A 27,936-nucleotide genomic window follows, 5' to 3' on the forward strand; every position below is an offset into this window, starting at 1 on the left:
TTTGACTTCACGAGGAAAGGGAGAGCCCCAGAGAGAGAGAGAGCGAGAGAGTACAGGGAGAGCATTTGAGAACATTTATTTTGAACGTATGCAAAAGCCGATATAATATCATATATAGATATACATAGTAATTAGATAACATGTAATACGTATTTCTTGTCGCCGTGGGATACGAAATTTCGATCTCTTTGTGTGTCTTGACATGTGAAGAAATTGACAATAAAGCAGACTTTGACTTTGACTTAGAGAAGCTCAAAAGTCAGTGGCACTGCTAAGGTCCTCAAAAGCTGAGCCTAAAACCATGCGTGTCAAATTACCTCCTTTAAAAAAGCACATTTGCCTGGAAGCTTTCAAGGTTCGGAATGAGGAACAGATCTTTGTTCACATCTTGAAGCAATATGATTGTTTTTTAGGATCCAAAAGCTGCTGAAAACAGCACGATGCCATGTCAAAGCGCTTATGATTGGCAGGTTTGGACGCCGGTCGGAGGGGGCGGGGCGGTTGTTTTCATGTCGTACGTAACGTCGGACAAACTCTTAAAATGTCAGTGATGAAGTTCATCTGCAAGTCAGATGTTTCTCCCGTTTGATCCATTGCTCTTGTCTGATCTGTATGTTCTTTTTATGACAGACGGCTTCTTCTCATCTTTGTCTCATCTCAGGGTCAGAATTCTGCTTCCGTAACTTCACCAGCAGCTCCGGTATGATCGAGTCACCGGGCTTCCCTGACAAATACCCCCACAATCTGGAGTGCTCGTACATGATCATTGCTCCGGCCGATATGGAAATCAGCCTCACGTTCCTTACCTTTGACCTGGAGAACGACCCGCTGTTGGTGGGAGAGGGCGACTGCAAATACGACTGGTTGGACGTTTGGGACGGCTTGCCCCAAGGTAACCGTGCGCACAGATGCTTGTAAAGTGAAAATTCTGATTTCCACGCTGCAAACGCACGCCATTGGTGCATTCCCACGTGGACATTCTGTCAGGAAGCGCTCGCTTTGATGTGTACTGGAGCCTCGCCTCTCGTTCCTTTGGGTTACATATAGGAAGCATTACTGTAGTTCACCCCAAAGGAGCAGCCCTTTCTCATGCCCCTCAATGTCCTTACTCCTTATCACCTTATGTTTCCTTCCTCCCCCGGATGAGAGCGAGTGTCGGGATTTGGCTGCAGTGAAGAATGTCAGGAAATAGCAACCCCAAAAGAGTTGTCATAAAGCGCTTCCATAGAGTAATTGCTGCCGTATCAGTGATGAAAACCACATTGGCATGACTAAATGGTGCTTTTGCACCTCACACTCCATTTGTCTTCTATTCCCATTTTTTTCCAAAAGATATTTGAGGAGCGCTTTGCTCGAATAATTCCTTTTTTGCGTTCTAAAAAATGGATATAATTTTTCAATTATGTATCAACTTGAATTTGGAAGCTCAGGTCGTCACAGATATTCAGAGAGTAAATTAAAACCGTAGCCCAGTTGGAGTGAGGCAAGAAAGGGTCTTGGCAGACTAAGAGGGAAGGGTGAGGAATTTGCCGTCCGGCGAGGGAATCACGTCTCGAGACTACTGTAATCCTCACCGGTTTGGTGTGCACGTGCATGAGGTTGATCCCAGAGCAGCTTGCATTAAGGCGGGGATTCGCGTCCCCCCTGCTGGGCTCTAGCTAAGACACACAGATGGACTGAGGCAAGAAGAGGGAATCAAGAGGAAGGCGCTTGTAGTGGGTGTAGGGATGGCGGCAAGTCATTAGCTATCGCTTAGCAGAATAAAAGTTGATTTTATCTGTAGTATATCCCCAAAGCACCAATAAACAATAAAATACAAGTGACAGTGTTTTTTTTTTAAATCAATGAAAGGTCTGTACTTGCTGACTAACTGGATTTGTTTATCTGCAGTGTCGCCGCTAATCGGGCGGTACTGTGGCACGAAGATTCCTCCAGAGATTCAGTCGTCCTCTGGCCTGCTGTCTCTTTCCTTCCACACTGACATGGCAGTGGCCAAAGATGGTTTCTCTGCTCGATACAACATGACTCGTAAAGAAGTCAGAGACTGTGAGTGACTTTTTGTGCCTGTGTGTGGTATGCTTAGTCTGTGTGTTTACCTGCTATTATGAAACTTCATCTTCCAATACTCATTTTTTTTTTGCAACTCTCCACTTGTGAGGATTGGCCGGCATTTTTTTTCTTCAAATTCAAATCAACACTACCTCAATTGACTTCTTCTGACTCTGTTTGCGTATTGTCTCTCTGTGGCTTTACAGACTTATTAATCTGCTACGTCTCGTCCTCGTCATCTATTCTATTTCATGACAGCTAAATCCCCATTTTGTTTTCTTTGCTAGCGTTTCACTGTAGCTTGCCGCTCGGTATGGAGTCGGGGAAGATCAGTGATGACCAGATCAGCGCCTCTACAAGCTTCTACGACAACCGCTGGTTGCCGCGTCAAGCTCGACTCAACAACCACGACAACGCCTGGACGCCCTCAGAAGACAGCAACAAAGAGTTCATCCAGGTCTGGCAATATACCTTTCCATGTGCAGAATTTTATTGGCAAAATGCAGTGATTTGACGCACAGGCCTCTCTCTGCCACCGAGGGCGAATAATCCTATTAGTTAAAAAATTTACATCTTCATGTATAATCACCTAGTACTGCTTGTTCAGAACCCTCCAAAAAGGCAACGAAAACACAAACTAGAAATACAGTATGTCTTATTGATATAAATGTACGAAGCAGGAGTGGCATTCAAGAAACTGCAAAGAAATGATAAGGAAGTGCTCCTATCGCTCGTCTCACGCAATCATATTATATACAGTATATTTATATTCATGCACTTGTGCAGGCAAGAGCGGTGTGATGGATGAAGAGGCTTCAGAGCATCCCCATTCAGATATTACACTATTGATCTTAACTTCTAATGTTCTTCTTCATTTACACACGGCATTGCTCAGATACGAGCGCCACCTCAGTTTCCCGCACGGCGACAATCCGAAGTTGTCCGTCCGCATGACAAATATAAACAGAAGCCGGTTCTCTTGGTTAACTACGTCAATCCTGTGCACTAGATTTTCCTCTGACATCTCTCATTCTCTGTTAAGAAAACATAATGTATTTTATATTCAGTGTTCTCTTAATTCAAGGTTGATCTTCACTTCCTGAAAGTGTTGACGGGGATTGCCACCCAGGGAGCCATTTCGAAAGAGACACAAAAATCTTACTACGTCACCACTTTCAAGCTAGAGGTCAGCACCAACGGGGAGGACTGGATGATCTATCGCCACGGCAAGAACCACAAGGTACAGCCACATACACAAATGACCCTTTTGTGGCCATTTTACAATCTGGAAATTGATAGACTTGGATATGGATGGATGGATGGATGGATGGATGGATGGATGGATGGATGGATGGATGGATGGATGGATGGATGGATGGATGGATGGACGGATGGATGGATGGACGGATGGATGGACATTAATAATTTTCAGCTGTCAATTTTCTGCTCGGATTTCTGCTATATTTTCTGATACGGCCCGTGAAACTGAAACATACTTCTTGGTGGAAACTGAAACATACTTCTTGGTGGAAACAGAGCCTGTCTTCAAGAGTAAAACAGTCATTGACACTCCTAGAGCTTGAATACCCGAATCATGACATTGGTCATGTGGCAAAAAAAAAATGTGATGGGAAAGAGGAAAATATAGAGGGACCAAGAGATGGAGAGATAAGACAAGTACAATGGAGTCCTTTGTGTGCCCTTCTTCTGGGCGTGTTATCGCTAATCATTTCCACATTTCCACACTCGCGTATACTCCAAGTTTATGTATAAATGTATTTACAGTGCAGGATGTTGTTGTCATGGCACATTGGTGTCCGTTCCTTATATCTGGGTTGAGGTCACCGTGGATTTTAAGTGGGAAAATGGTAGTGAGGGGGATGGTGGCCCCGTGGAAGGGTTAATCCACCGACACACGCGCACACACATTTAACAACGTAGACCCCTTCTGCGCTGGCCACTGATTAGTTTGGGTGGGATTGGTGGGGGGTATCGGATGTGGAGATTATGGAGTGAAACGTAGATTTGACTTTAAAAGAAGCAACATCTGTGCAGTTTGTTAGAACTCCTTCAATGCACTCCGCGTTTACATAAGCTCTGTCTTATCACCCTTTCTAGAGACAGTCGCCTCCTTCTGAGCCTCCATAAATGACCTGATTATATTTTTCTTAGGTTTAATGAGAGGAATAAAATAAAATGGTGGCAAACAATGATTTGACTGAAGCAGCACTTTTGACTGTGCTCACTAGCCAGGTTTTTCCCGCCGTCCTTGTGGGCCACAGTCAAATCTACTGTGACTGCTAATCCATCATCCACGTAGTGCAAACTCCCGGTTAGCCGTCCTAAGTCCCCTCCAAAGAGCCCTTAAGTGGTTGAAGCTCATTTTCTGTCAGGGGGTCCTGTAATGACGAGGATTTTACTTCTGTAATTGTCATTTAATATGGCGCTCAAGAGCAGATTGTGGTTTTGGAGGCTTGCACAAGTGCACAGTTGCGTATGTTTGTGTACGTGCAATAAATTGTCCAGCTGACACCCCCATGTGACGTGGTGATTCAAAATGACCTCATTCACACATTCATCTCAATCCTTGAGATGTTAACCTACGTATTGCTCTCTAACACATACATTGACATACTTGCGTGTGCGTAACATGCACTCAGTCTATCTCAAGGCCCAGAGCAGCAAGCAGCCAGCTGGAACCAGTTCTTGCTGTCAACATCTTCATAGAAAGATGGAGGAAGGGATAGGAGTAGAGGTCATGGCCGCACAGGCTTGAGAAAAAGGAAACAAATGGGGGCAGAAGGAAGCTGAGAAGGCACTCGTGAGCACTGTATTGACAAAGAAAGATGGGGTGGGGAACAAATGAATGAAATATCGGTTCGATAATGTGTTGTGCAGAGCTAGCCGCGGGCTCCCTGTGGTGTACTCAGCTTCGAGGAGAGCACTGCTGAGGCCAGGCAGGCTCACAAGTGAGAGGAATGGTAAATGAATTAAGATACAAAGACAGCATTTTCTAGAGCGCTAACAACATTTTGTGAATTGACGTCACTTTGAGATGCACATGATTGTTTGGCCCATAATAGTTGATCTTCAAAGGCTACACAAGACACACAAACAGACGCACGCCTCCCGTCGTGACCTTGTTTTTGACAAAGGTCATCAATAGTTAAATACCCGTGGTCCACACCCAGTCTGGCCGCTGAGTATGTGTTTATACGCTGAGCTTCGGCGCTTCGTTATATTTTCATGACTCTCCATTCCAGGAGACACAACATGGCCGCTTTAATTATTCAACTCATCTCGCCTGCATGTGACACAAGCAGGAACCGCACCCCAGTCGTCAGGCAGATTAGAGCGAAGCATTTTAAACGTAATTTTTCCGTCTCTGAAGAAGCTTCTTTTAAAAAAAATGACAGCACCATCAACAAGTTAGCCTATGAGCAACCATCTGCTTCCCAGAGGCAACGACCTTTAACCTTTGAAGCACTGGGGTCGGGTGCTGCGACAATAGACAGGAGGAAGTGGAGGAAACTGAACCGCTATTGTCTTGCATTCACCCCCCCCCCCCCCCCGTCTCCTCCTCTTTTCTGAGGTTGTCTTGTCTTGAGAGTTAATTTGTCTAACTGGGTCAATTAGTCCATGGTAATGTAATATCTTGATGCCTAGCCTATATGGAAAGGCAAAAAAATAAATCCTAGATATGGTCAGTAAATATGGTAAGAATTTTGGATCCCTTTTTGGTCTCAAGTCTGCTGTCCCATTATCATTTCCACATTATGAAAGATTCTCATGATTCATATTTAAGGTTTGAATTCCAGCTAATTTGCCATTTAATACTGTGATAGTTTGTTTCCTGTCCCAGTAATAAAGCTGCTCATTGTGCAGCCCAAGTTTTTATCTCAGCGGTCAGCATACTCCGCCTCAAAACTGGTGACATGATGGTGGTGCAAGCACCCACATGCAGGAAAACGCCCTTGGTTAAATGTTTATTCTCGATCCATGGCCGACAAAAACATCCTCCTAGGTGGGCAACTCCGGTCTTCGAGAGAAGCTATCCTGCATGTTTTACAATTGTCCAACACACTTGATTCACATGATCAGCTTTCAAGTATTCATCTGAAGACGTCTCATCCCTGTCATCATATTTAGTTTTTCTTGTCTTTCCAAATTTCTGGAAGCGGCAAAGACATTGCCATTGTGTAAGGGTGTGTGGGTGTTTGTATAACCCCCATAAGAGCTCACATCCACTGTTTGGCCTCTTAGGTAAACACGACGGTTGCCGGTCATCCATCCAGCAGCAGACTCAGCATAGATAGTTCACTTTTCTCTTCAAACACCGACTGCTTTGTATAACCACTGCCCCGCTTGATTAAATCAAGCCATGCCCGAAATCAAATAAAACCCTTGAGTAACATATTGAAGTCCTATCATATGTCCTTTGACTCTGAGAGGCATATGCCAGAAAAAGAATATTGCAAATGGATCACTTCCCACCAGCATGGTGATGTTTTTATAGTCGCTTTCAATCATATTGGTTTCTTATTACCCTTTTCTATTGTGATGCTCGGCCACAACGCAACGACATAAATGACACTTTTCAGCTAAACTTCCTCGCATATGGTTTCCTTTAGTGGTGAGAAATGCGTAATTGCAAAAAGAGGAAGTGTCATAGGAAAGAGGAAGTGGTCCTCCGAAGGGAAGATTTGTGCCTGTCTGTCAATGAAAGTCAACATAAAATGCCCCCTTGAGCATCTCGGGACTCTTTTTTTTTACTCCCAAAACAGGAAGTAACCCGAGCATGTGGGTTACTTTTGCCCTCTCGCCCCTGCAGGCGTGTTCTGCCACAAAAGACCCAATAGAGGGAGGGAGGGAATGTTCCTCGAGGAGAGGGGAATGTTGATGCTCTGGGATGGCTTGGATACCTCATCACATCCTGCCCACCTGAGCCCACTTCCTGTACTTAATGGCCAATCATGTTTGGTCATGTCAGGTCATGTCTCTCGCACAGCCAGAGGTGTGTGGGAGCTTGTGCATGTATGTGTGAATGGGTCCCTCTCAGATCATCAACCCTCATCTATCCTCTGGCTTTCCCAGCCTCTGAGAGACAAACCTTTGACCCCAAAACACAATGACAGCTGGGGCGGTGACATCGGATCCATGTTTGGGTTGTCTCCGCTGTGTTGGCCTGCCTCTGTGTGTGTGTGTGTGTGTGTGTGTGTGTGTGTGTGTGTGTGTGTGTGTGTGTGTGTGTGTGTGTGTGTGTGTGTGTGTGTGTGTGTGTGTGTTTCTGAAGCCAAGCGAAGCCATTCGTTGTGCGGTGAAGTGTGAGGAAAGGACAGATAAGGCAAACCCGCATAAGGCTGCGCACATTCAGCAACCTCTTTACCTTTCTTCACAGGTATTCCATGCCAATACGGATCCTGCCGAAGTGGTGCTCAATCGCGTACCGCAGCCCGTTTTGGCCCGATTTGTGCGTATCAGACCACAAACGTGGCGTAACGGCATCGCCCTGCGCTTTGAGCTTTATGGATGCCAGATTACAGGTGTGTAAAAGACAACATAAGGTTCTATTGTTCGCGTAGCTGCTTCAATGCGATGGCAAATAGCTTCAAGTGCATCACGTGATTGTGCATGGAAAACATAACATGACACGTCTTTTTCTTTTTTTTCCTCACTTTTTCTGGTGATGTTTGACCTGTGCAAAGCTTTACTGAGTGACACATCAAAATGGTGTCTTGCCTTCAGAAAGAAAGTGTAACTAAATATACAATAAAATCAACTTAAACGGAAAAAAGAATTCCCTCAACCGTAGAAAGCCGGAAGACTTGCACACATTTAGACTGTCTCACACTCCCCGTGCTATATTTTAAACATAGCTCGCCTCAGGCTAATAAAAGTAAAATGTTTTTCCTATTTCCCCTTCCAGTCTTCACTTGTGTCATTTGCTTCTCCCACATTGACTCTGAGTTCACGCTCCCCCTCCGTTTTCCTTCTCATGGTTTTAGACAGTTTTTTGATGCGTCCTCTTTGATCCCTGAGTGTACCCGATCAGGGAATAAGTAGCGATCAATCTTTCATGAATGCCTCGGCGTCCACAGTGATCCAATTCCACTGCTCACCACTGCAAGTGAAGTAACTATTAGCGTCACAGAACAAGTACATCCAAACGCTCATCGTTTCTAAATGTCGCGGCACACCTTTTGATGTATACACACGCGCTTTTTCAATCCCTGAGCCTTTCCTAAATAATTTCTTCAGCCTTTGCATGACATAAGAGCATGAAATTTTGATCTGTGCTCTCTCAAACTGTCAGCACAACCAACGTCTCCCTTCCTTCCTCCGGCGGCCCTTTCTCTCTTCCTGTTTCTCCTCCTCTTCCTCCTCTTGGATGGTGGCCTCGGTCTTGCCTTCCCTCTCCTGCCGCTTTTGACTGCCTAAGTGTCATTCCAGCATACCCAAGCTATCATCCCCGCCTCATTTCTCTCTCGCTTGCAGCATCTTTCAGCAGCCAACATCTGAAGTTGTTTCGTTCCTACGGGTGTATTGTATTCACTGTATGTCTAATAGTTCGCATCAACACATGCACTCATCCCACTGGCATAAAACTAATTGTATGGAGTAGGAGCATCTCTATTTCTCGCTAACTCTCTTGGCCTTTGCTCCAGTCTTCACTCCATAGTGGTTTGTGGTCAGTCATGCTATGATGTGGTGGAGCTTAACAACTCCCAGCGGGAAATACGCGAATGTGCGCATCAAGTCAAAGACTCAGACGTGTCTGTTCATTTATGAGGTGAATTAAAACATATTGTCCTGTTTTGCTCAATGGCCGCAGATGCTCCGTGCTCCAGGCTGCAGGGCCTGCTCTCCGGCCTGCTGCCAGACAACCAGATCTCGGCCTCCTCCAGCAGGGACATGATGTGGAACCCCAGCACAGCCCGGTTGGTGGCCAGTCGCTCTGGCTGGTTCCCCTCACCTTCACAGCCCCTTGCTGGGGAGGAGTGGCTTCAGGTATGAGTACTGAATTCCCCTTTTATCTAGTGATGGGAAAATGAAGCTTCATGAAGCAGTTGTTGTATTCTTTGGCTCCTCTCGGTGGCAATGTTGGTTTAAAGTGAGGGTTTTAAGAAATGGCAAGTCGGTGGGTTTTCAGCTCTTCGGTGAACAGAATGCCATCTAGAGGTCTAAGTAAACACAACAACAGGCTCATGAATCATCTTGAAGCTTCATTTGCCCATCATTACATCTGACTCAAAAATGTAACAGGTTTCTCTCAAATGTCTTTTGTCGGTATTGGTTAAGACATTTTTGCTTTTTCTTGTTCACTAGCAAACAAACACTACAATGAAATCTTCTCGGTAGGGATAATTCTACAAGCTGCTTTGAACCATAAAATCATGTTTTTCTATTTTATTGTTGATTGCTTCTAGGTGGACCTCGGTGTGCCCAAAACAGTGCGTGGAATCATCACCCAGGGAGCAAGGGGGGGAGATGCAGCAAGTGGAGGAACCACGGAGAACCGGGCTTTTGTGAGGAAGTACAAAGTTGCATATAGCCTGAATGGAAAGGAATGGAATTTCATCATGGACAAAAAGACCAGCCTGCCCAAGGTGAGCCGGGTGGATGTTGTATGTTTGTTGAAAGTTCCACTTTGTGTAACCAGCGTGTTTATCTCTTGCAGCTTTTCGAGGGTAACACACACTACGACACCCCAGAGCTGCGTCACTTTGAGGAGACGGTGGCCCAGTTCGTCAGACTGTACCCTGAGCGGTGGTCTCCAGCAGGGATTGGGATGAGAGTGGAAATACTTGGCTGTGACCTTCCAGGTAGGACATTCTACGGCTCTGTAACTTGGATGTGAAATATGAGACAAGGTTGTGGTTTATTATTTACGCTAAATAAGGTTTAGTGACCGAGGTTTGGACCATCTAAGCAAAATGGACCTTAGGGAAGGTGCTTCCGACAATAGTCTGTCTGAGAAAGAAAGACCGAAACATTGCAGATTTGAAGAGCCAGCACAAAAGTGTTTCAGCTTGATATGTTTTGAAATTATTTCACCTGGAAAATATGACTATTCTGCAAGCTTCCAGAAACATGTGCTGTTACCACAAGGGAGTGGACGAGGTTTGTGTTACAGGAATGCATCCCCAGAGAGAATTTTGAGCATAGTCTGTTTTCCAGATGTGTGTGGCACACACACACACACACACACACACACACACACACACACACACACACACACACACACACACACACACACACTCACATTGATACATACTCATACATCTTCTTGCACAGGCACACATATGGACTTTCAATGTTCACCACACCCTCTGAGCCTGAACAGGACGACACAGCCAAGCATGTCATATACGTACAACATCCTTATCAAGCAAACCACAGCGAGACAAACACAGATATGACAGATATGACATCATGCCCCATTCAACTTGCATGTGTGACTGTTGTGTTTTTTTTTTTTCATATTGTGCTTGATACATGCAGCACAGATAGATCATCTCACAAATTTAGAAATAAATGGAACGTACCTCCTGTCTAATACTGAGGGTCACACCTTGTTCCAACTACTGAAGACAGTCTGTAAATCTTCCATTTTTTTATGATTCACTTCTACCCTCGGTTATGCGCGACTAGGTTTTGGTCTACATTTCGTATTTTTAACCTGATACCTGACTCCTGATGCAGTTTGTAGTAAAAGCTGTGATACTAAAAGTCAAATAAGATTCATTTCACCATCCCAACATATGGTTGCACTCCCTCCCCCGAGGCCATGTGCGTGGGTTCATAATGTTTTTACGTCTTTTCCTCTCATCCTCCTCATATCGTCACACACATATATACTATATATAGTCACATATATATAGTAGGTCTGTGCTTTTGCAAATGTACTCTACCTCAAAATGCAAAATGCATGAGGGTGATTTCATTCTGAGAGGAGGATTGCATTGCTTACAGGTGCACCGCTGCAAATTAAATGTCTGGTGCCACAGCATCACAACATAATTAGGGATGGTGACGGGGGAAAAAAGTAAATGTTTATTTTAATCGTCTCATGACAATTTAGTAGCAAATGCTGTGTTATATTTAAATGGACGTTTTTTTCCAGTGTCACAAAACAGTCCTTGTACAGCACACTTAGCAAATATGGCACAGTAGTGTGCTTAAAAGTTTTTTTTATGCCTGCAAGACTGCATCGTATTGTTCCAAGCGTTGACAAAACCTTTTGTCCATTCTCTGCTAATTATATTTTTCTGAAAAAATCAGATTCCAACTGATTTAGTCTTGCTGATGTTAACTCACGAGCAGGTGCACCGATTTACAGTCCTCTTTAAGTCCAGCTTCAAATGTTACTGTCTCATCTCATGCATGACGATGGTTTGCACCATCAGCTGCACCTGCAGAAGGTGTAAGAAGGTCACTTTCCAAAGCACTTACTGTACTTGTACGGTATGTGAAATATTCCTTGTTCTCATCAGCAACTCGGCAGGTCAGGCACGTTCTTTGCACATAAACATCCACAGGCACACAATCGCACAAGTCGGTCTTATTCCCATTGCCCATGACACTCCTGTCACCCGGGAAAGGTCAACACATTTACACTGTGACCTTTGAAAGTGCTGTGCTCTCGGGAGATGGAGAGAATTTTAATGGGCTACGAGACTGTCTTCGATGTGTTTTGAAACGCATGTGTGTATTTATTCACCAGCAATAATCAGACATTTAGTTCATTTCAAGGTCTCACACCTAAACCTGAGGGAGCAAATAGTTACACTTGATTAAAAACAGCAAACCACAGCAGGAAAGGCAAAAGGAAACTCTTGAAGCATCCTGCCGTAACGTCTCAGCACGCTGACGGATAAGTGTCTCATTAGGTGGTTAATGACTGGCATAAAGGACGGGGACATAAATGCAGAAGCCTTTGCCAGCTGCGACGGCGCTTTCATGTCAGCCATCTCGCCAGTTGGGGATTGGTCACGGTCCCTTTCACGGGAAGTAGACCAATTGTGTGTCACGCTGCGTTTCTTCCCCTCAGTGCCTTTCATGGTTATTCAAGGATGTCGCAAGTCATTCAGAAAGAAAAGTCGGCGTCAGTAAGAGGCTTTTAATTGGTGTTAAGCGAGACAACATGAGCTATAACTGCAGGGAACTTTACTGTTAAATAAATATCTCAGAGATTAATGAAAATGGGTTTTTTGCAAATTTTCTATACAACTGTACTGACTGTATGGCTAATTTTGTGGCTACAAAATTCAAATATTGTTATGAACGTCCTGACTAGTCACTATAAGAAACCAAGACTAGAAACTTCTCCCGGGCTTAAGCCGCGTGATTTAAACATTGGCATCACCCCAACAACTATATACACTTGTCAACTTGACCCATCTGTTACCATGATTTTTTTTACATTCTGCCCACAGCCTGCTCAGCACGTGTGCAGCACACGTGGTGTGTTCTAATGAGTAAGATTGTAAGCATATTTATTTTCAGGGTGTTTGCTTTGCTTTATAGTTTGTTTCTTTCATTGGGTGTGAAATAATTTCAGGCATACCAATAATGTATGTTAGTCATTGAGCCACAGACTCCCAGTCACCTGTCGGGAGACACCTGTCGATGTGTGTGTGTTATACACAATGACAAAAAGGATGAGACTTCTCAGACTTCAAATAATGGATTTACCAAAGGAGCTGATCATCAAGGAATAGCAAAAAAAAATAAAAGAAATCTTTTTCCATTTGTGCCACACCATTGCTTTGCCAGAACCAGTTGCCAGGCAACCAAAGCTGAGAAGTGTCAGCCAAGAAATAATCTACCACATAGCCAGCCTACTGTAATGCTCTCAATTGTCATTTTCTCACTTTTAAATGTATGTGTTGAAACAAGCACCAAGGGGTGTATTAGTCCACACTTGTAAACTTGAGCTGGTTGGTGGCAACAAATTGTTATCTTTCATGTATTAGTCGTCAAGAAATGTAAAACGCCTTCATTATCCAAAATGTGACGCGAAAATTCCATTCATCAATTTGCTGTTAGTCCATTAAGCCCTGATTTATTTCAAAATGCTCGCCAATTAAAGTTGAGTTTGATGACCCTCTCGTTCCTGCAGAAATCACCACACCAGCAGACACGGTGACGCCCACACTTCCTGCTCAGACTACCACTGTCATTGCATCCACCACAGGTAGCACCAAACTGTGCTAAAAAAAAAAAAAGGAGCTCACTGCTTGTTGGACCTCACGGTTGTCCTCTTCTCTCCTCCACAGTGGCTAGCCCTTCACCAACCGATGGCGTGTGTGACTTTGAGCACGGTCTTTGCGGGTGGGTGCATGACCCCAGCGCCCCCCTCCTCTGGTCCCTACACAGCCATGGTGAGTGTCCTCATCAGTCAGCACCTCTGTCTGCTCAGCTGTCAAGGAAGTTGATGTTGTCTCCATGTAGTGAGCTTTTGATGGACAAAAGGTCGACAGGGGAATCGACAGCAAACATGATGTAGCTTAGCAGAGTAACTGAACGCTCCCAATGTTTCTATTTAGCCCAGAGTGTTTATGAGGAAAAATTCCATTTGGTCACAGAAAATCACACTCGCTCAAATGGATTGAATTTATCACCGAGTCGAGACGAGATAGGCTTTCTTACAATTAAATGGTTTTTTTTTTTCTCCTCCCCATGCAACTCCTCCTAGACCAAGATAATGTTTTCAATTGAAAATGAACTTAGACGTTTGTGTGCTAGACATGCTGCTTTGTGTAAGAAACGCACACCCAAACACTTGTACTGTATGTGAGGCGGCAGCAGTTAAAAAAAAAAAAAAAACTCAGTTGAGGAGATTCCAAAGCTCTCTATTATTCAATGACAGCCATCTACTACTGCAGGAAGTGTGTTGTGCTATTTCCAACCACTTTTTCCCTCTCTTTTCTATATATCAGTGGATCAAAAGTGCAAGTTTTGCCATATCACACAGGCTGTAGATTACTGAGTTGTTTTTTTTCTTTAAAGCATTGCCTTTTGTATAAAGTGGAATACATGTTTTTTTTAGATTTTTTATTTATTTTTTTAACTTATCTTTATTTCGAACATATTTAAACATAAACATAGGGAAAACATAAATAAATAAAAAAATAACACTTTAAAGTTGATGGTCAAATGGTCTGGCCAAATGAACCCAATCACGAAATAATTAGTTGTTTCCATCTGGTGGGAATTAGACGTTTTTTTTTGTTGTCAAACACCGGATAGTACCGGGATCTATCTGATCTCAAGGGAGGACATTTTGCTCCAGTGTGACCTATTGAGCGCCACGCTGTCTCTGACGCGGGGCTTCAAAGTGACGTCTTTCAATGCAGCATTCCAGGGTTCTCCTCAGATTAGTCCAAGTTGAGTCTTTGATGCACAATAAATCATTTCCAGCCATCCACAGGTACCACATAACCTTTGAATTTTTCGCTGGTGTCAAAGGTCTGAAATCCCAGTCAAGACAGGATCATTATTTCACCACAAATCACTGTTGATACCTTGTTTCTGTCATGACCCACAAGCCATCTTCTCCTCACATCTACAAGCTCTGAATGAGACATGGTGAACATTTAGCTCAATGAGCGTAAAATTGAATGGAACGGAAAGGAATACAATACAATACAATAAAGTACCGTCCATTCATTTTAATGCCATTTTTTGTTTGTTTGTTTGTTTGTTTGTTTGTTTGTTTGTTTGTTTGTTTGTTTGTTTGTTTGTACTACATGCTAATGATGGGCAAATGAAGCTTCAAGATGATTCATGAACCCGTTGTTTTCCAGAGCTCAACAGTCACCTGTATATGGAAGCCAGCCCAAAGACAGAGCAGCAGCCAGCTCGCCTCCTCAGCCCCGTAGTGCCGGCCGACACGGGACCTGTCTGCCTCCTCTTTTCGTACCAAATGTGGGGGGAAGCCCAGGGGCACCTGAAGGTCCTGCTGCGAGACAACCACAATGAGGAGACCCTCCTGTGGACCCTGAAAGATGACCAGGGCCCAGTCTGGAAGGAAGGCCGCACTATTCTACCTCGTTCACCTAAAGACTACCAGGTAGCGATGCATTCCTTGACTCTATGGGAGCTTCACATGCCGTGCAGGCAGCTAAAAGTAGCCACACTTTGTTTAGAGTTGCATTTTTTACATCCATCACACTGATGTTCTCATAAAATAATAAGTTGATTGCAAATAAGGAGGAAGATGAGCGCAAGTATAGTTGTTGCTTTGAAATCGCAAGCACTCCATTAAGTTTTCATCAAGTCTCTTCCTACTTCTTGTCCCCTGTGTTCCCTTCTGCCTTCCTCCTCTCCTCTCCTTCCATCCTTCCTCTGTTCCTCCCACTCTTTCTTCTCCCCGCTGTTGCTTTTAGGTTGTGATGGAGGGCTTCTTTGCGCACGGCACAAGAGGACACGTCTGGATTGACAACATCCACATGAGCTCCAGCACGCCGCTGGAAGAGTGTACACGTAAGTGGCACACGCCCAAACGCATCGGTGGGCCGAGCTGTACTTTTCTGTTCTTAATTTGCGCCACCATCACCATCGACGTGACAAACACCCCCGACATTCCTCCACAAGCATCTTTAGAGAGACGTTGTATTCCAAAACACCCACCTAGTACGTAGATAAAAGAGGCAAAGGAGGGGCAGCATCTAAACTCCTCCAGAAAGAAGAAGAATAGGAAAAGTAGGCCATAAACGCCCTGTGGGCCCTCGCGATGCTAATCTATGTTTCATTAGATTTCTATTCTTCTCTTTCTCTCCTTCATCTCTCTCTCTTATGCGCACAAGACGGTTGTATTTGTAAACAGAGCTTTTCCCGAGCTGTCAACGGGAATTACTCGACAGGCTGTTTTCCAAAGTAAACGGCGGAGCGGCTGGTGCGAGTTCAGAGCCAATGCAGCCTCCTTAATCTGGCCTGAGTCGGGGCTTTGGAGAAGGTCTTAAGCAGATCAGAGACCAAGCTGAAGATGCAGAGTTAGAAACCTGCCTGGCATTTTTGCGCCAGACCAGCCAGTGTGGAGAAGGAAGGCTTCCTGTGTTTGTGTTTTCCTCTCTGCATTTGCATCAGTCATGGAGTGTTCATATTGAGAGTCTAAACTGCTCAGCAGTCAGGGAAGCAAAAAAAAAAAAAATGACAGCCAAGCTTGGCTCCTTTGACACTCCCACAGCGTGCTGGGATGCTGCTTATCAGCTAACACGGTAGAATTTTTTTCACAGTACGTTGGCGTTTCTGCCACAGGCACCAGTTCCCATCCCCCCCCCCCTCCCTCCCTTCTTGCCATCCCATGCATACGCACCCACCACATCTTTGTGCTTGCAATCAAAGTGACTTCCCAAAGAGCCCCTGCAGATGAACTGGACTCTGATAAACATCTCGAAAATGCACGCGGTTCCCAGCTCACACAAATTGCATTCTCACAATAGAGCTGAGTAAAGGCCATAATTCACGTGAGCTGTCTCAGGAATTAACTTAATTTTCCTCAGGAGTTTGGTAGTCTTGTGACATTTATTTGACATTTGGCTAGCTTTTCCGTCATATAGTTATCTAACTCTCTCTCTCTCTCTCTCTCTCGCTCGCTCTTTCTCTCTCTCTCTCTCTCTCTCTCTCTCTCTCCCCTCGTTACCCGTATCTTCGGCCTGTCCTCACAGAACCCATCAATGCCTTCTCTCCAGATATGACCGGTGAGTGTATGATGTCACTTACTCTCTTGGCCTTGCTGCTTCTGCTTGTTAGTATTGCACCAGGCTGTGAGTTTTTGCTTGGCGGCACCAACACGTCTCAGCGACTATTTAAGATGCACAAACTATCACATGGCCGATTACACCGCGAGGGTTTCAGAATGAACGCAAATGCACATCTGAAGCGGCGTGTAAAAAAAAATACTACACACCCAACTAATGAATGCCAGCTTGTGTGAAATAGCTGAGAATATATTTATTTTTGGTCATTTATTGTGTCCCAGTTTAAACAAAACAATTAAGTACAAATGTCGGGCGAAAGCCAAAGTGAAACCAAGCAGTCAGACATGAGAAAATATCTTTTTCATGATCTCGCTTTTCCGGCTCACAGGCCCAGTCTGACGGCTTTTAAATAACTGTCTGCCTCATGAAAAATATTTAGAGCATCCTGCGGGACGCGATGAGATTGATGTTTGTGCTCTGGCATCTCATAATGTTCTCCAATAAGATAAGAGCTGGGTGGTTGCTGTCACTGCAAATATCACGTGCCCACCCTAGCTCTGCTACCCTTTTCTTTCACCGCATCTTCTACATCTCACACAATAATATGGCCACACAGCAAGCCTGAGCGTCCCTCCGCTGCGCAACTCACCGAATGAATGTGCACATTCTGAAGCAGCAGCAGCAGCCACATGCAGAAATTGTGGCTGCGCTTAAAAACCAGCTCTGCTTCTCTCCTCCAAGCTCTCTGTTGCTCTGCAGGCCTTTTAAGTTCTTAGATTTGGATCATGCTTCGTTTCTTTAGTCCATGGATTGTGGATGTCTGTGGAAACTTGGATAGGAGACTTGTTGGAAAGTGCTTAGGTTAGTTCTTCCCAATAAATGGAAGAGTTCAATCCAGGGGCAACATTGTGAAAAGATTTTGGCTCGTGGAGGAGAGGGCTGACCTGGAGGCTGATGCATGAGAAGAAAGAAAGTTGAATAACAGAAGCTTTGTTTTAGCCTTGAAACATATCGGCAAAGTCAAGCCAGTTAAATAACAAATCGAGTATCAGCTCAAAGCGAACTCTGGCAGCACTTGATTCCCATGTGGTGTCTATATGCATGACAATGTCATCGAAGGGCCTAACAAGAAGATAAAAAATGACTTCAATCAGTGTATGCGGATGCTGTTCAACTAATTATTTCAAATTGCTTTCACACCAAGTCATGTGAGTTGTCAAGAAATGCAACAGCATTTGATTCGTTGAACAATTGGACTGATGATCTTGGTGTGAAAATTTGTCCTCCAACCTAAAGATGCATTTATGCACATGGATGCATTTGAATACTTCCTTGGCCTTTGGGTATCTTTTTTTTTTTCTTCCACTCAGCATGCTTGTGCATGCTCAGGTGCACGCCTCCCGTTTGGGATCGCATCTTGACAAATTCGTTCAATGTAGCGCCACTCCTCTTTTCCTGTCGGCCAATTATTGTGTATCTCTCCACCAGGGGGAGGTATTCCCGTGCCTCCCTTCCCCATCCACTGGTATTACATTATGGCTGTCGGGGCCACCCTCCTCATCCTGGCCGTGGCCATCTTGGTCAGAGCTCTTTGTTGCTGCAGACGACACCTGGCCACGCAGAAGAGCCAACAGTCGGTGGCCTATCACAGCTCTTCGCAATGCTTCCAGTACTCAAATTGGTCCTCCAGTATGGCCGCCCCAGGGGTGGAGCCAGTGCTGACAGTGCGCTTGGACAGCCGGGACCGACACCGCACTCTCTGCTGAAATGAGCCAATTGGCTCGAGTGTTTGTCCGTGCAGGATGCCTGCCTGCACGTGACGTCGGTGTCACGACGCCAGTCAACTAACTCATCAGTTTACAGCTGCACGGGTGATGGATGGAAGTCTACAAAAACACACGGGTGTACTCGCTACTGGATATCGCTTTGATTGCTTGTTTTCCTTGTCGAGGAGTTTCGTATTGACGTCTTGTCACGCTCTGGAGTGGAGGACTGGAGGGACTTATTTATATGAACAGTTTGCTCGGGGCCATTGTGTGCCGTCCGGTCCCTCAGGCCCCGACCATCCTCAGCATGGACTTCCCCATAAATGTGTCGGCTAGCTTTAGCCAACCAGAGCTGCCAAACCACCAACTAAAAACAAGACACCTGAGACACAAGGATGAAGCTGGCTATAGAACTGAACTCTGCCCTCAATTGGACTTTGGCCCGCTGTAGTCGTGGTGGTGGAGGGAAGGAGGGAAAGCATCCATTATAATTTCCAAACACGCATGTGCACATTTAAGAAACAACAAAATGCTGCTGGTAAGGCGTCGGTCAGTGATGGATGTGGTCATTGTCAGTGCTTAGTTTTTATGCTCTTATTGTCTTTGAAAATAAAGCACGTCTCTCCTATCCCATTTGATGCATCGCAACACCCACTTGCGTTGTTCTCTACACATCTTTAGTGCCGCCTGGTTGAAAGTGAAGTTGTGGGTGTTTTCAGTGGGAATTTGCGCCGGCTTGTAAATCGACAGCTGTGTGCCATCGTCCCTTTTGGTGAAGTAGGTGCCTACCATTCCAAGAGTGTCATAAAATCAACTGCTGTGTATTGCAGTATATTTCAAATTCAGCCAAGGCACCATGAAAAGCAAGAACATGAGTCTGAGGGATGACATTAAGTTTTTCTTGCGGCCATTGCTCCACCCCTCATCTTTGAAAAAATTGTGAATTGATTTTTTTTTTTTTAAAGTTATTAATTACTGAGCTTGAACCTACTGTGCTATTGATTCGCTAGTAATTAAAAGAAACAAAAGAACATTTTTTCTGTATGAGTGTGCTGGCTTGCCTCTTAGCAGTCACATATAATTACTCAGAACTGAGGCTTCAAAACGCAAAATTTCTATGGGTCTTTTAAAACTGAACTGCACCTCATGCCACTCTAGGATGCACATTGACACTTTTAGTAACTTTTGGCTGATGTTGTGCTTTTAAATCAGAAGGAGGAGGGACCGGACACCTGGCTTGACACTGTTCCACTTCAAGCCTCCAATATTTGTAATTAGTTAATGGACAGATAACATTTATTAAGGCTGCGCAGTGCACTTTTCCCTCCCTCTACTGCACTTCCACCATGTTATAGCCTGCCAAGTTCAGTTGCCCTGGAAACATTTGTAATAAAGCTATTGGCTATCACAGCCCCTCAGATCGAGACGTGTGCCTTGCCAAGCAGTTACTCCCATTCCTGTACGCCCGCCAAACGCAGCGAGTGCACAAAACTCACACACTTTCACAAAAAAAGTCTTCACTCACTTAATGCACAGCTCTTAGGGCTAATCCTCTTGATTGTTTGTTAAAGAAGGCTTCGTTATCTGATGACAAATTCGCATCTTTATTCACACCGAATGAACAGTCTTATAAAATCACTATGCTACATCTTGACTGTTTTTGACAGCAATGTATCATAATGATCTTTTCTCGAAATAATAAAGTCATATTTTTCTACAATTTCAAGAGCTGTCCGTCATTGCATTTCTGTCAACACTATTATGGAGCAGCACAAAGGTTTGTTGGTGGATTGTTTTGTGCTGTGCGACAATATTAACACTCGTGGACAAATGTCGATGGGGTCCCCGTGAGGTCCCTGCGGCATTACATGTGAAAATGGAAGAAAAGAAAATGGAGTTGTTAGTTCCTCACAGCTATGATTGTTACCACTCTGCTGGGAAAACATTCTACGTGATGATAGAATCTCTTTATTTATCCCGAAGAACATTTGTAATTTTCTGAAATTTGTGAAATTCTAAACTTAACTGTAAGACAGGCGTGCTAATTGCTTATGATGGGCAAATGAAGCATCAAGATGCTTCATGAACCCATTGTTGTGTTTACTTAGACCTCTGGATGGCACTCTCTGTTCACCGAAGAGCTGAAAGCCCACTGACTTTCCACTTCTTAAAACCCTCACTTTAAACCAACATCGCCATCTAGAATACAAAGAATACAACAACTGGTTCATGAAGCTTCATTTGCCCATCACTACTAATCGCTACACCAATGGGGTTGGCCCACACGAAATCTAATTATCTTTAAATGGTCAAACGAAATAACATTTAATTCCAGGGGCAGCAAAGTGGTTAATGGCTTTTGCTCGGGTAGAAATGTGTCAGTGTAAAGGCAATGAATGTTGTGTGCTTCTCTCCAACAGTCAAGACGCCTAATCAGTTTGGAGATGTGCGGCTTGACGGAGGCAGGGAACCACTGGGGGGAGGTAAGCAAATAAGAGGCTTCTTTTAAAATGGATCAAATTCCCACCTAACACACACTGGCCCTGTGTTAGGTTTCCACTTTCCAGAATGGAATACAGCATCGCCATCGTTGGAGTCCCCAGTGACTCCGGCCTCAGAGAAGGACAACTCGTGGCTGTACACGTTGGACCCCATTCTGGTCACAATCATTGTCATGAGTTCCCTGGGTGTCCTACTGGGGGCAGTGTGCGCGGGCCTCCTCCTCTACTGCACCTGTTCCTACAGTGGCCTGTCCTCACGTTCCTCCACCACATTGGAGAACTACAATTTTGAATTGTACGACGGCCTCAAGCACAAAGTCAAACTGAATCAACAGCGCTGCTGCACCGAGGCGTGAGGAGACACGAGCACATTGGTTTTGTGAATACCTCTCACTATTGTCTTCACCTTAGTGTCAGCTCATGGAGACAAATCCCTGGACACCATTTTTTTTTTTTAATACAAGTGAGCTCTCCGTTTCCTATTTGGGAAAAATGGCACAGTCAATTGTTTTGTGGTGAAAGCAACAATGTGAAAAGACTGAGGTCAGCACGGTGGATTGCTCCATTACAAGACCTCGGACATCTCAATATGTCAACATATCAACTTTAGATCCCTGCCCCACCAAAAGAGAACTGTTTCTAAATGATCGTCATAGATTTGTAAGAGTTCTAGTTTTGAAAGTGCACATACTGAGTCAAAATATCGTGTTGGAAAGGTGGTAGGCTAGTTAGCGAGCGACTTTTTTGGCTCAAATGTGAACATGTTGGCCCAAGAGCTTAGCTCCTGTGTCTGGCCCATTGACTTTTTGTTCCATTGTGGACTCTGCTCCTTATACTAGGCACGCCTTTGCCGTGGTATTTTTAGTCACTGACGTCCGTCAACTTTGTATTTCTGCACTCACTCTCTTTCTGTTTAATGTTTCTGTTCTGGCCCATGGCCAATTAGCAATGGCTGATAAGGAGGGGACCAGGCTCTGAAAGTGGGGTGGGTGAAGGTTAGTGCGGCGGTAAATTTTTTTTTTTTTTCCATTGAATGGGAGAGTTATAGTTGTTGCAGACTGTTCTCATAAGAGAAGGTCATGTTTTCTTTGTACTTAATGGAGAAAGGTCAAGGAGGTTTGGTGAGTGCAACCTATGGATTGCTGCTGAAGGCAGGAAAGAGGAGAAACAGAGATAGGCTGAGTGACACGACACCGACCAAGCATTCCTCTCACCAATATGTCCCTCACTGCGCTAAACACGAGAGTCGGAAGTCCTCATCTTAATGGTATGACCACATGCCAATGGACACACATCAAGCCTTAAACTTTAAATGTTGTGCAGACGTACTGAGAAGACACCAAGGTGAGAGCGAATCCCACTTTGGAACAGAGAAGCCATGATTTGAAGGACCTATCCCACTATATCAGAAACATTCACTGCACAAATTTTACTCGAATTTATTTGATGTATTTTCAGCTGTCAAAAAGCAAGGTGGGCATTTGTTTGAAAACACCCTGCACATGAGGAGGGTTAGTCTCGAGATGAAAAATGGGAGAGAACATAATGATTTTGCTGTGACTTTTTATTATAAATCTCATAACCAAACACTGAGATGATTACCACGGATTGTCTCAGAAGTTTATCCTTCTATTAAGAGCTGAAAGGTTTCCGCTTTGCTGCTCGGTACAGGAGTTCCATTATTTTGACACAGACATCACCCAAATGTTATATACAGTAAATCAGAACATAACTATGAAGTAGGCAAATGGATAAACCATAAGTATGCACGTAATTGAGCATACTGTCTCCTGTTTGTGGCACAAACATTCAAAGTTGAAACAAATATTTCTTAGTAATATATCAATGTTGCCTCCCATTGTCGTAGGTCGACCAACCTGTACAATACAAATGATAATTGTCGTCTTCATTTTCATCGTACTGCACCCCTGATATATCGTCACCGGTGTGAGTACATGGACGTTAGAATGAGTTACAGTACCTTATTTATGAAAAATGGTGTCTTGTATTATTCTTTTTTTCTGCAGTTTTTGGAATATAACCCCGACAAAAAAAAAAAAAAAAAAACGGATTACTGTACTGGGATCCCCCGAGCTGTACTATATTTGAGCCTGGTATGAAGTCCATATTTGACACAATTTTTTTTTTATCCCGATCAAAAAACACACGCACACAAACGAGCCCTCTCCTCTGAGGCCCATATCTCTGGACCCCACTGACTCTCTTCAAAGTGCCTTGGAGCCTCGGGGATCCAGCTTGCCTTTGGATCCGGTTCCAGACAGTCGCATGACACTGAGAGTGACCATAATAGCGCTCCCTTTGACCTAGGAGGACCAAACACAGAGAATGAGACCTCCTCTTGCACTGCTTGGACTGCTGCTGCTGCTGTAGTTGTTGTTTTAAAGGGGTCTTTGTACAGAAATGCTCTTTTTATGATTGTTTTGATTATTGTTCTGATTATTTAATAAAGGATTTATACCATAATGGAAAAAGAAGCAAGCTTTTTCTTTTTGTCCCTTACCATCTAACTTTCAAAACAAAGTGTTATTTTTAATTGGGGGAAAAAAACATAATAATTGCGCCCAAACTTATGCTCTCACATACAAATATATTATTTTGTGTTGACTGCCTGCCATACTGGGTCTCTAATCTCCCCATGAACTCCCATTAGTCTGGACCTCTGGTGGCCCTCATTTAGATCGCCTACATCAAAGCTTTGAAGTGTGTGGCATCTCAGCCTCAACCAACCCACCAGCCCCTAACTGCGCGCACAAAATTATATGGTACCTTGCAATTACTCTTGTTTCTCTTTTCTACACTGTGCAGTCTCCCACACATGGATGCATTCATCAGCACAGTCGTTTCTCACCTAAAAGCGAAGCTTGTTAGCAAACACAGACTGTCAGAGCTTCTGCCACTTCTTTATGAATGCCTTTAATGGAGCACAGATTATTTGCACAAGGCTCTTGGGAAGAGATGACGAACAATTAATGAACAGGCTTAAATTAGCTCTGCATATTTATTTTTGCTATTTTACGCTCTTGAAATGTTTTTTTTTTCCTCTCTGTCAAACAGGCAGACGTCATGGCTTATTAACTATGACAACATGTAACCAGCTACTCAATGTTAGTATGAAATAGTAGCAGAGGTTTGCCTGTCAGAGGTGTGCTAAAGCACAAAATGCGTGGGTTGACGCCTTACAACAGTGGTGGCAGTTAGCGGGCTGTAGTCCATGACGCGTCAGAGCAGGCCAATTACTGCCTCGGAATAAAACGCTGACACTCACCAGCTCACTAGAGGAGTGTAACGCCATCTGCTCATGAGTTTGATTGATCCCGCCAGAACAGTAATCACCACATCACACAAATAAATGCCAACGGGAAATTACCCGAGTGGCCAGATTGTCATTGTTCCGTGCCACCTTCTGTTTTCTCATGCAAGTCTAACTTAACTTTAGGTTCTTGTGTGAATGTTTATGTGTAACCCATTTGGTAGAGTTTCTCGTTTTTATCATCAGAATGTAAACTGCAGGGGCCTTTTTCTTTCCATGGTCACATCAGAGAGTTCTTTGCCTCTGAAGCCTTCAAAGAAAAAAATCTTGGCGCCATGTAAAGTGAGAGGCCAAATTGCAGAGGGATCCCATTTCGGGGTTGCGCTAGAGGAAGTAACTGGAACGCATAACAAATTATTTTGGAAGGAATCTGACATTATCGAGATAAAGGAACAAGCTCACGGCTCATTTTGCAGTCGTTACAGTGCAAGGAAGACTAGTACAGTCGATGGATACAAATGAAGGCAGCACAGTTGACTCGCAGTAAACATGTCTCACAATTGAGTCGTTCCAGGTTTGAATCTCAGTTCAGGCCCTCTGTGTGGAATTTGATCATTCTCTTCACGCTTGTGTCGGTTTTTACTATAACCACCACTACTCACCACCACCATTTTGGAAAAACATGCATGTTAGAGTGATTGTGTATGCAAACTTGCCTATAGATTTGTGTGTGAATAGCAATGCTTGTTTTTCTATCAGTGCCCTCCCACTGGGAGGAAAATAGTCCGTCGAGGCTTTGGCCAGGATCTCACCTAAAGCGAGGTAGCATAGAATCCAGTTTAACTGCACTCGCAGGCAAAGCTCAATAGATGCACAGGGCGAACGGCTGTTTTCACACATCCACTGTTGGGGGCGGACATGCAGCTTTATCTTTGCATCGACAGGGGAGTAATAATAATAAATAATAGTCATTATCTAAACACTATTTTGTAAGAATATGTGCACTTCAGGTGGTGGCCCAACCCTCTTCATGCACCTGCTCACTTGCAACTCCAAGCACTATACAACCAAAACACAAAATGGACGAGTGGTGACAAATGAAGTATCTCAAACTATCTCCATTCACAGTAGTACAACTCTGTTTAACCCCTGCAAATGGTAAAAAATAATCATGCAGAATATTAATGACAAAGAATGCTGCCTCTCTGGGGAAATTTCAGAGAGCATAATTTCTCAGTCTTGCATCCTCAAACAGAGTCTGAAGTCGGTAGAACAGAACCACCTGGAGATGTGACCTCGCCATGTGTTTCTGCTACATCCAATGCGCTGTCACAAACTGCAGCAGCAGTGCATAAACACATGCAGAGACTGACACTTCAGTTACCAAATAGGTCTCGCACACACATCAGAGCACGCCCACATCCCAGTGGTCTTACTGGAAAGGAGGCCCAGATAATCTTGTTGGGTCTGCCAGTGGTTCAAAGCACCTATGTGGGTCAGTGTGTGTGTGTGTGTATATATATCTATATATATATATATAATTGTTTTAATAAATAAATAAATAAATAAATAAATAAATAAATAAATAAATAAATAAATGATAGATGGATGGATGGATGGATGGATGGATGGATGGATGGATGGATGGATGGATGGATGGATAGATAGATAGATAGATAGATAGATAGATAGATAGATAGATAGATAGATAGATAGATAGATAGATAGATAGACAGACAGACAGACAGACAGACAGACAGACAGACAGACAGACAGACAGACAGACAGACAGACAGACAGACAGACAGACAGACAGACAGACAGACAGATAGATAGATAGATAGATAGATAGATAGATAGATTTCCCCCATAAATATTCATTTAATACGTATTCATGGACACAATTTATTTAATACTTATTCAATAATTCCAAATGGTCTGTTCGCTTCTTTTTATTGCAAGACCCCTGGTTGCGCTGCTTCCAGGAGTGCATTTTCATATTTAAGCATTTAACCAATCACATTTCAGCCAGGGTCGAAGAAACCTGCCTGGAGGTCTTCACAATCAGTTCTGCGGGCACCTGTAGCATAAAAATAAATGTCGATCGTACTGTTTCTTCACCCAATCAGATTTTGAGTTGGCGACACCAACACCTTCTCGCAGGTGTAGGGGAAACGTCAGCGTATTCACGCGCTTTGATTGGATAATTAGTGTACAAGTCAGAGCGTGCAAACGGCGTCTGTAGCGAGCTGCGTGTTGATTGAATCGCCCTTTTGTCAACCCACCATGGCTGAAAAACAGGAAAATCTTAAAAAGACTGATAGACATTACACGTGACAGTACACATTTATGTTTGGCGGTGACCATCCCGGTGTCCACTGCTTCTTTTGCACGGATATTCTCAGCCCTAAAGCGAATTTAAACGTATCTCAGAAATAAATAGGACAGGCTCGACTTTCAGCATGAGCTTCGATGGCGATAGAAAATGACTTCTTGATGGAACTTAAACGCACAGATAATTTGCACAACAGAGTCATTGAAATCTTCTTGAGGAAAGAAATAAGAATGGATTTTGAGAACAAATAATCAGGATTTTTGGTGAGTAAAATGTTGCTATATTTCTAAATAATATTGCAATTTTATCAGGTTATTTTTTTACGTTTTTTTTATGTTTTATAGTTTTTTGTTTTATAGCCATAAAATAATTATTGAGGGTTGGATTGATTCAGACGGAGCACTACTGAATGCCTAGGTGTGAAATAATAATAATTATATATATATATATATATATGCACACATACAACGGCAATTGCCAAAGTCTTGTAGAGGCACAAGGCAGATCATCAATTTCCTTCGTCTGTTCCATTATCACACGCAAGTCACCAGAGGATCGTGCCTCCGAAAACAAATACATGGAGGAAATTATGAAGTTCTGCTCACAGATCCAAAGTAGGACAAACCAACACAGAGGAAATGAACTAAGGGGTGAGTTTTCTCCAACATATCTGAGACCTGAGTTTGCAAGCCTTTTGTTTATTTCCAACATCCACTGCAGAGCTGTAGCGTGACTGCTGATCCTTCCCGATTTGTCCCAGGAAAACTGCTGTCAAGATTGGCGGGACACTGCTCACATTGTATCCAAACCTTCTCAAGTGTTGATCCATTTGTGGTGAGGCATTTCAAATGCATGAAGCCACTCTACTCCAGTTGTGGCTTTGTAGCATCCATATTTTTGTTAATTTGCTTTCCTCATTTCCTTTTGACATCATACCACAATGGATGGACACGTGTTCCCTGTTCCTGCTTTCTGCCTAACCGTACTAGTCAAGAGATGCAGGGGTCGCCGTTACACCAAGGCCGGCCAGAGCAAAGAGAATATTTTTAATAAATATATAAAATTTTGATACTCAGTAGCATTCACACAATTGCTGTCAACTAGTTTTAGCTCAACTGTTCTCTGAGAACGCTATTTCTGAAATTAGCAATAATTAAACGTGTTGACACGTGAAAGTGTGCGCTGTATTACTGTATTTCTAAAATGATGTCAGTCTTGTTTTGCTGATTCCCATTGAGCTTATTACTGGTGTGATTATAAACGGGTCATAAGACTTGAGTGCGAGTGTTATGGAGAAGGAAGGGGGGGG

The 27,936-nt window shown here is 43.8% G+C and overlaps 1 protein-coding gene and 1 long non-coding RNA gene across 4 annotated transcripts in view; both read left to right on the forward strand.

Annotated features, from left to right (window-relative positions):
• Window positions 1–23,499, forward strand: part of LOC147062666 (neuropilin-2-like) — a 39,975-nt gene extending 16,476 nt beyond the window's left edge. Inside the window, exons 4-18 of one of the 3 annotated variants that reach the window (XM_085914116.1) lie at window positions 662–892; window positions 1,891–2,046; window positions 2,337–2,506; window positions 3,134–3,289; window positions 7,448–7,592; window positions 8,882–9,057; window positions 9,477–9,656; window positions 9,728–9,872; window positions 13,172–13,246; window positions 13,329–13,433; window positions 14,859–15,124; window positions 15,441–15,537; window positions 16,722–16,754; window positions 20,941–21,003; window positions 21,073–23,499. In XM_085914116.1, coding sequence (XP_085770242.1) covers window positions 662–892; window positions 1,891–2,046; window positions 2,337–2,506; window positions 3,134–3,289; window positions 7,448–7,592; window positions 8,882–9,057; window positions 9,477–9,656; window positions 9,728–9,872; window positions 13,172–13,246; window positions 13,329–13,433; window positions 14,859–15,124; window positions 15,441–15,537; window positions 16,722–16,754; window positions 20,941–21,003; window positions 21,073–21,377 — 2,303 coding nt within the window. In that variant the 3' untranslated portion in view covers window positions 21,378–23,499. Of the gene's footprint in view, window positions 1–661; window positions 893–1,890; window positions 2,047–2,336; window positions 2,507–3,133; window positions 3,290–7,447; window positions 7,593–8,881; window positions 9,058–9,476; window positions 9,657–9,727; window positions 9,873–13,171; window positions 13,247–13,328; window positions 13,434–14,858; window positions 15,125–15,440; window positions 15,538–16,721; window positions 16,755–18,242; window positions 20,909–20,940; window positions 21,004–21,072 lie in introns of those variants that run through there. The other 2 variants (XM_085914125.1, XM_085914134.1) reach the window with 2 other exon arrangements.
• Window positions 23,500–26,428: 2,929 nt separating this feature from the next.
• Window positions 26,429–27,875, forward strand: LOC147062667 (uncharacterized). The gene is made up of 4 exons (XR_015067048.1): window positions 26,429–26,890; window positions 27,179–27,277; window positions 27,388–27,461; window positions 27,617–27,875. It is a non-coding gene; the product is annotated as an uncharacterized LOC147062667 (long non-coding RNA).
• The last annotated feature ends 61 nt before the right edge of the window (window positions 27,876–27,936 follow it).

This window comes from Syngnathus leptorhynchus, chromosome 1 (assembly GCF_054491065.1).
Source record: "Syngnathus leptorhynchus isolate UIUO chromosome 1, UIUO_Slep, whole genome shotgun sequence".
Taxonomy (NCBI): domain Eukaryota; kingdom Metazoa; phylum Chordata; class Actinopteri; order Syngnathiformes; family Syngnathidae; genus Syngnathus; species Syngnathus leptorhynchus.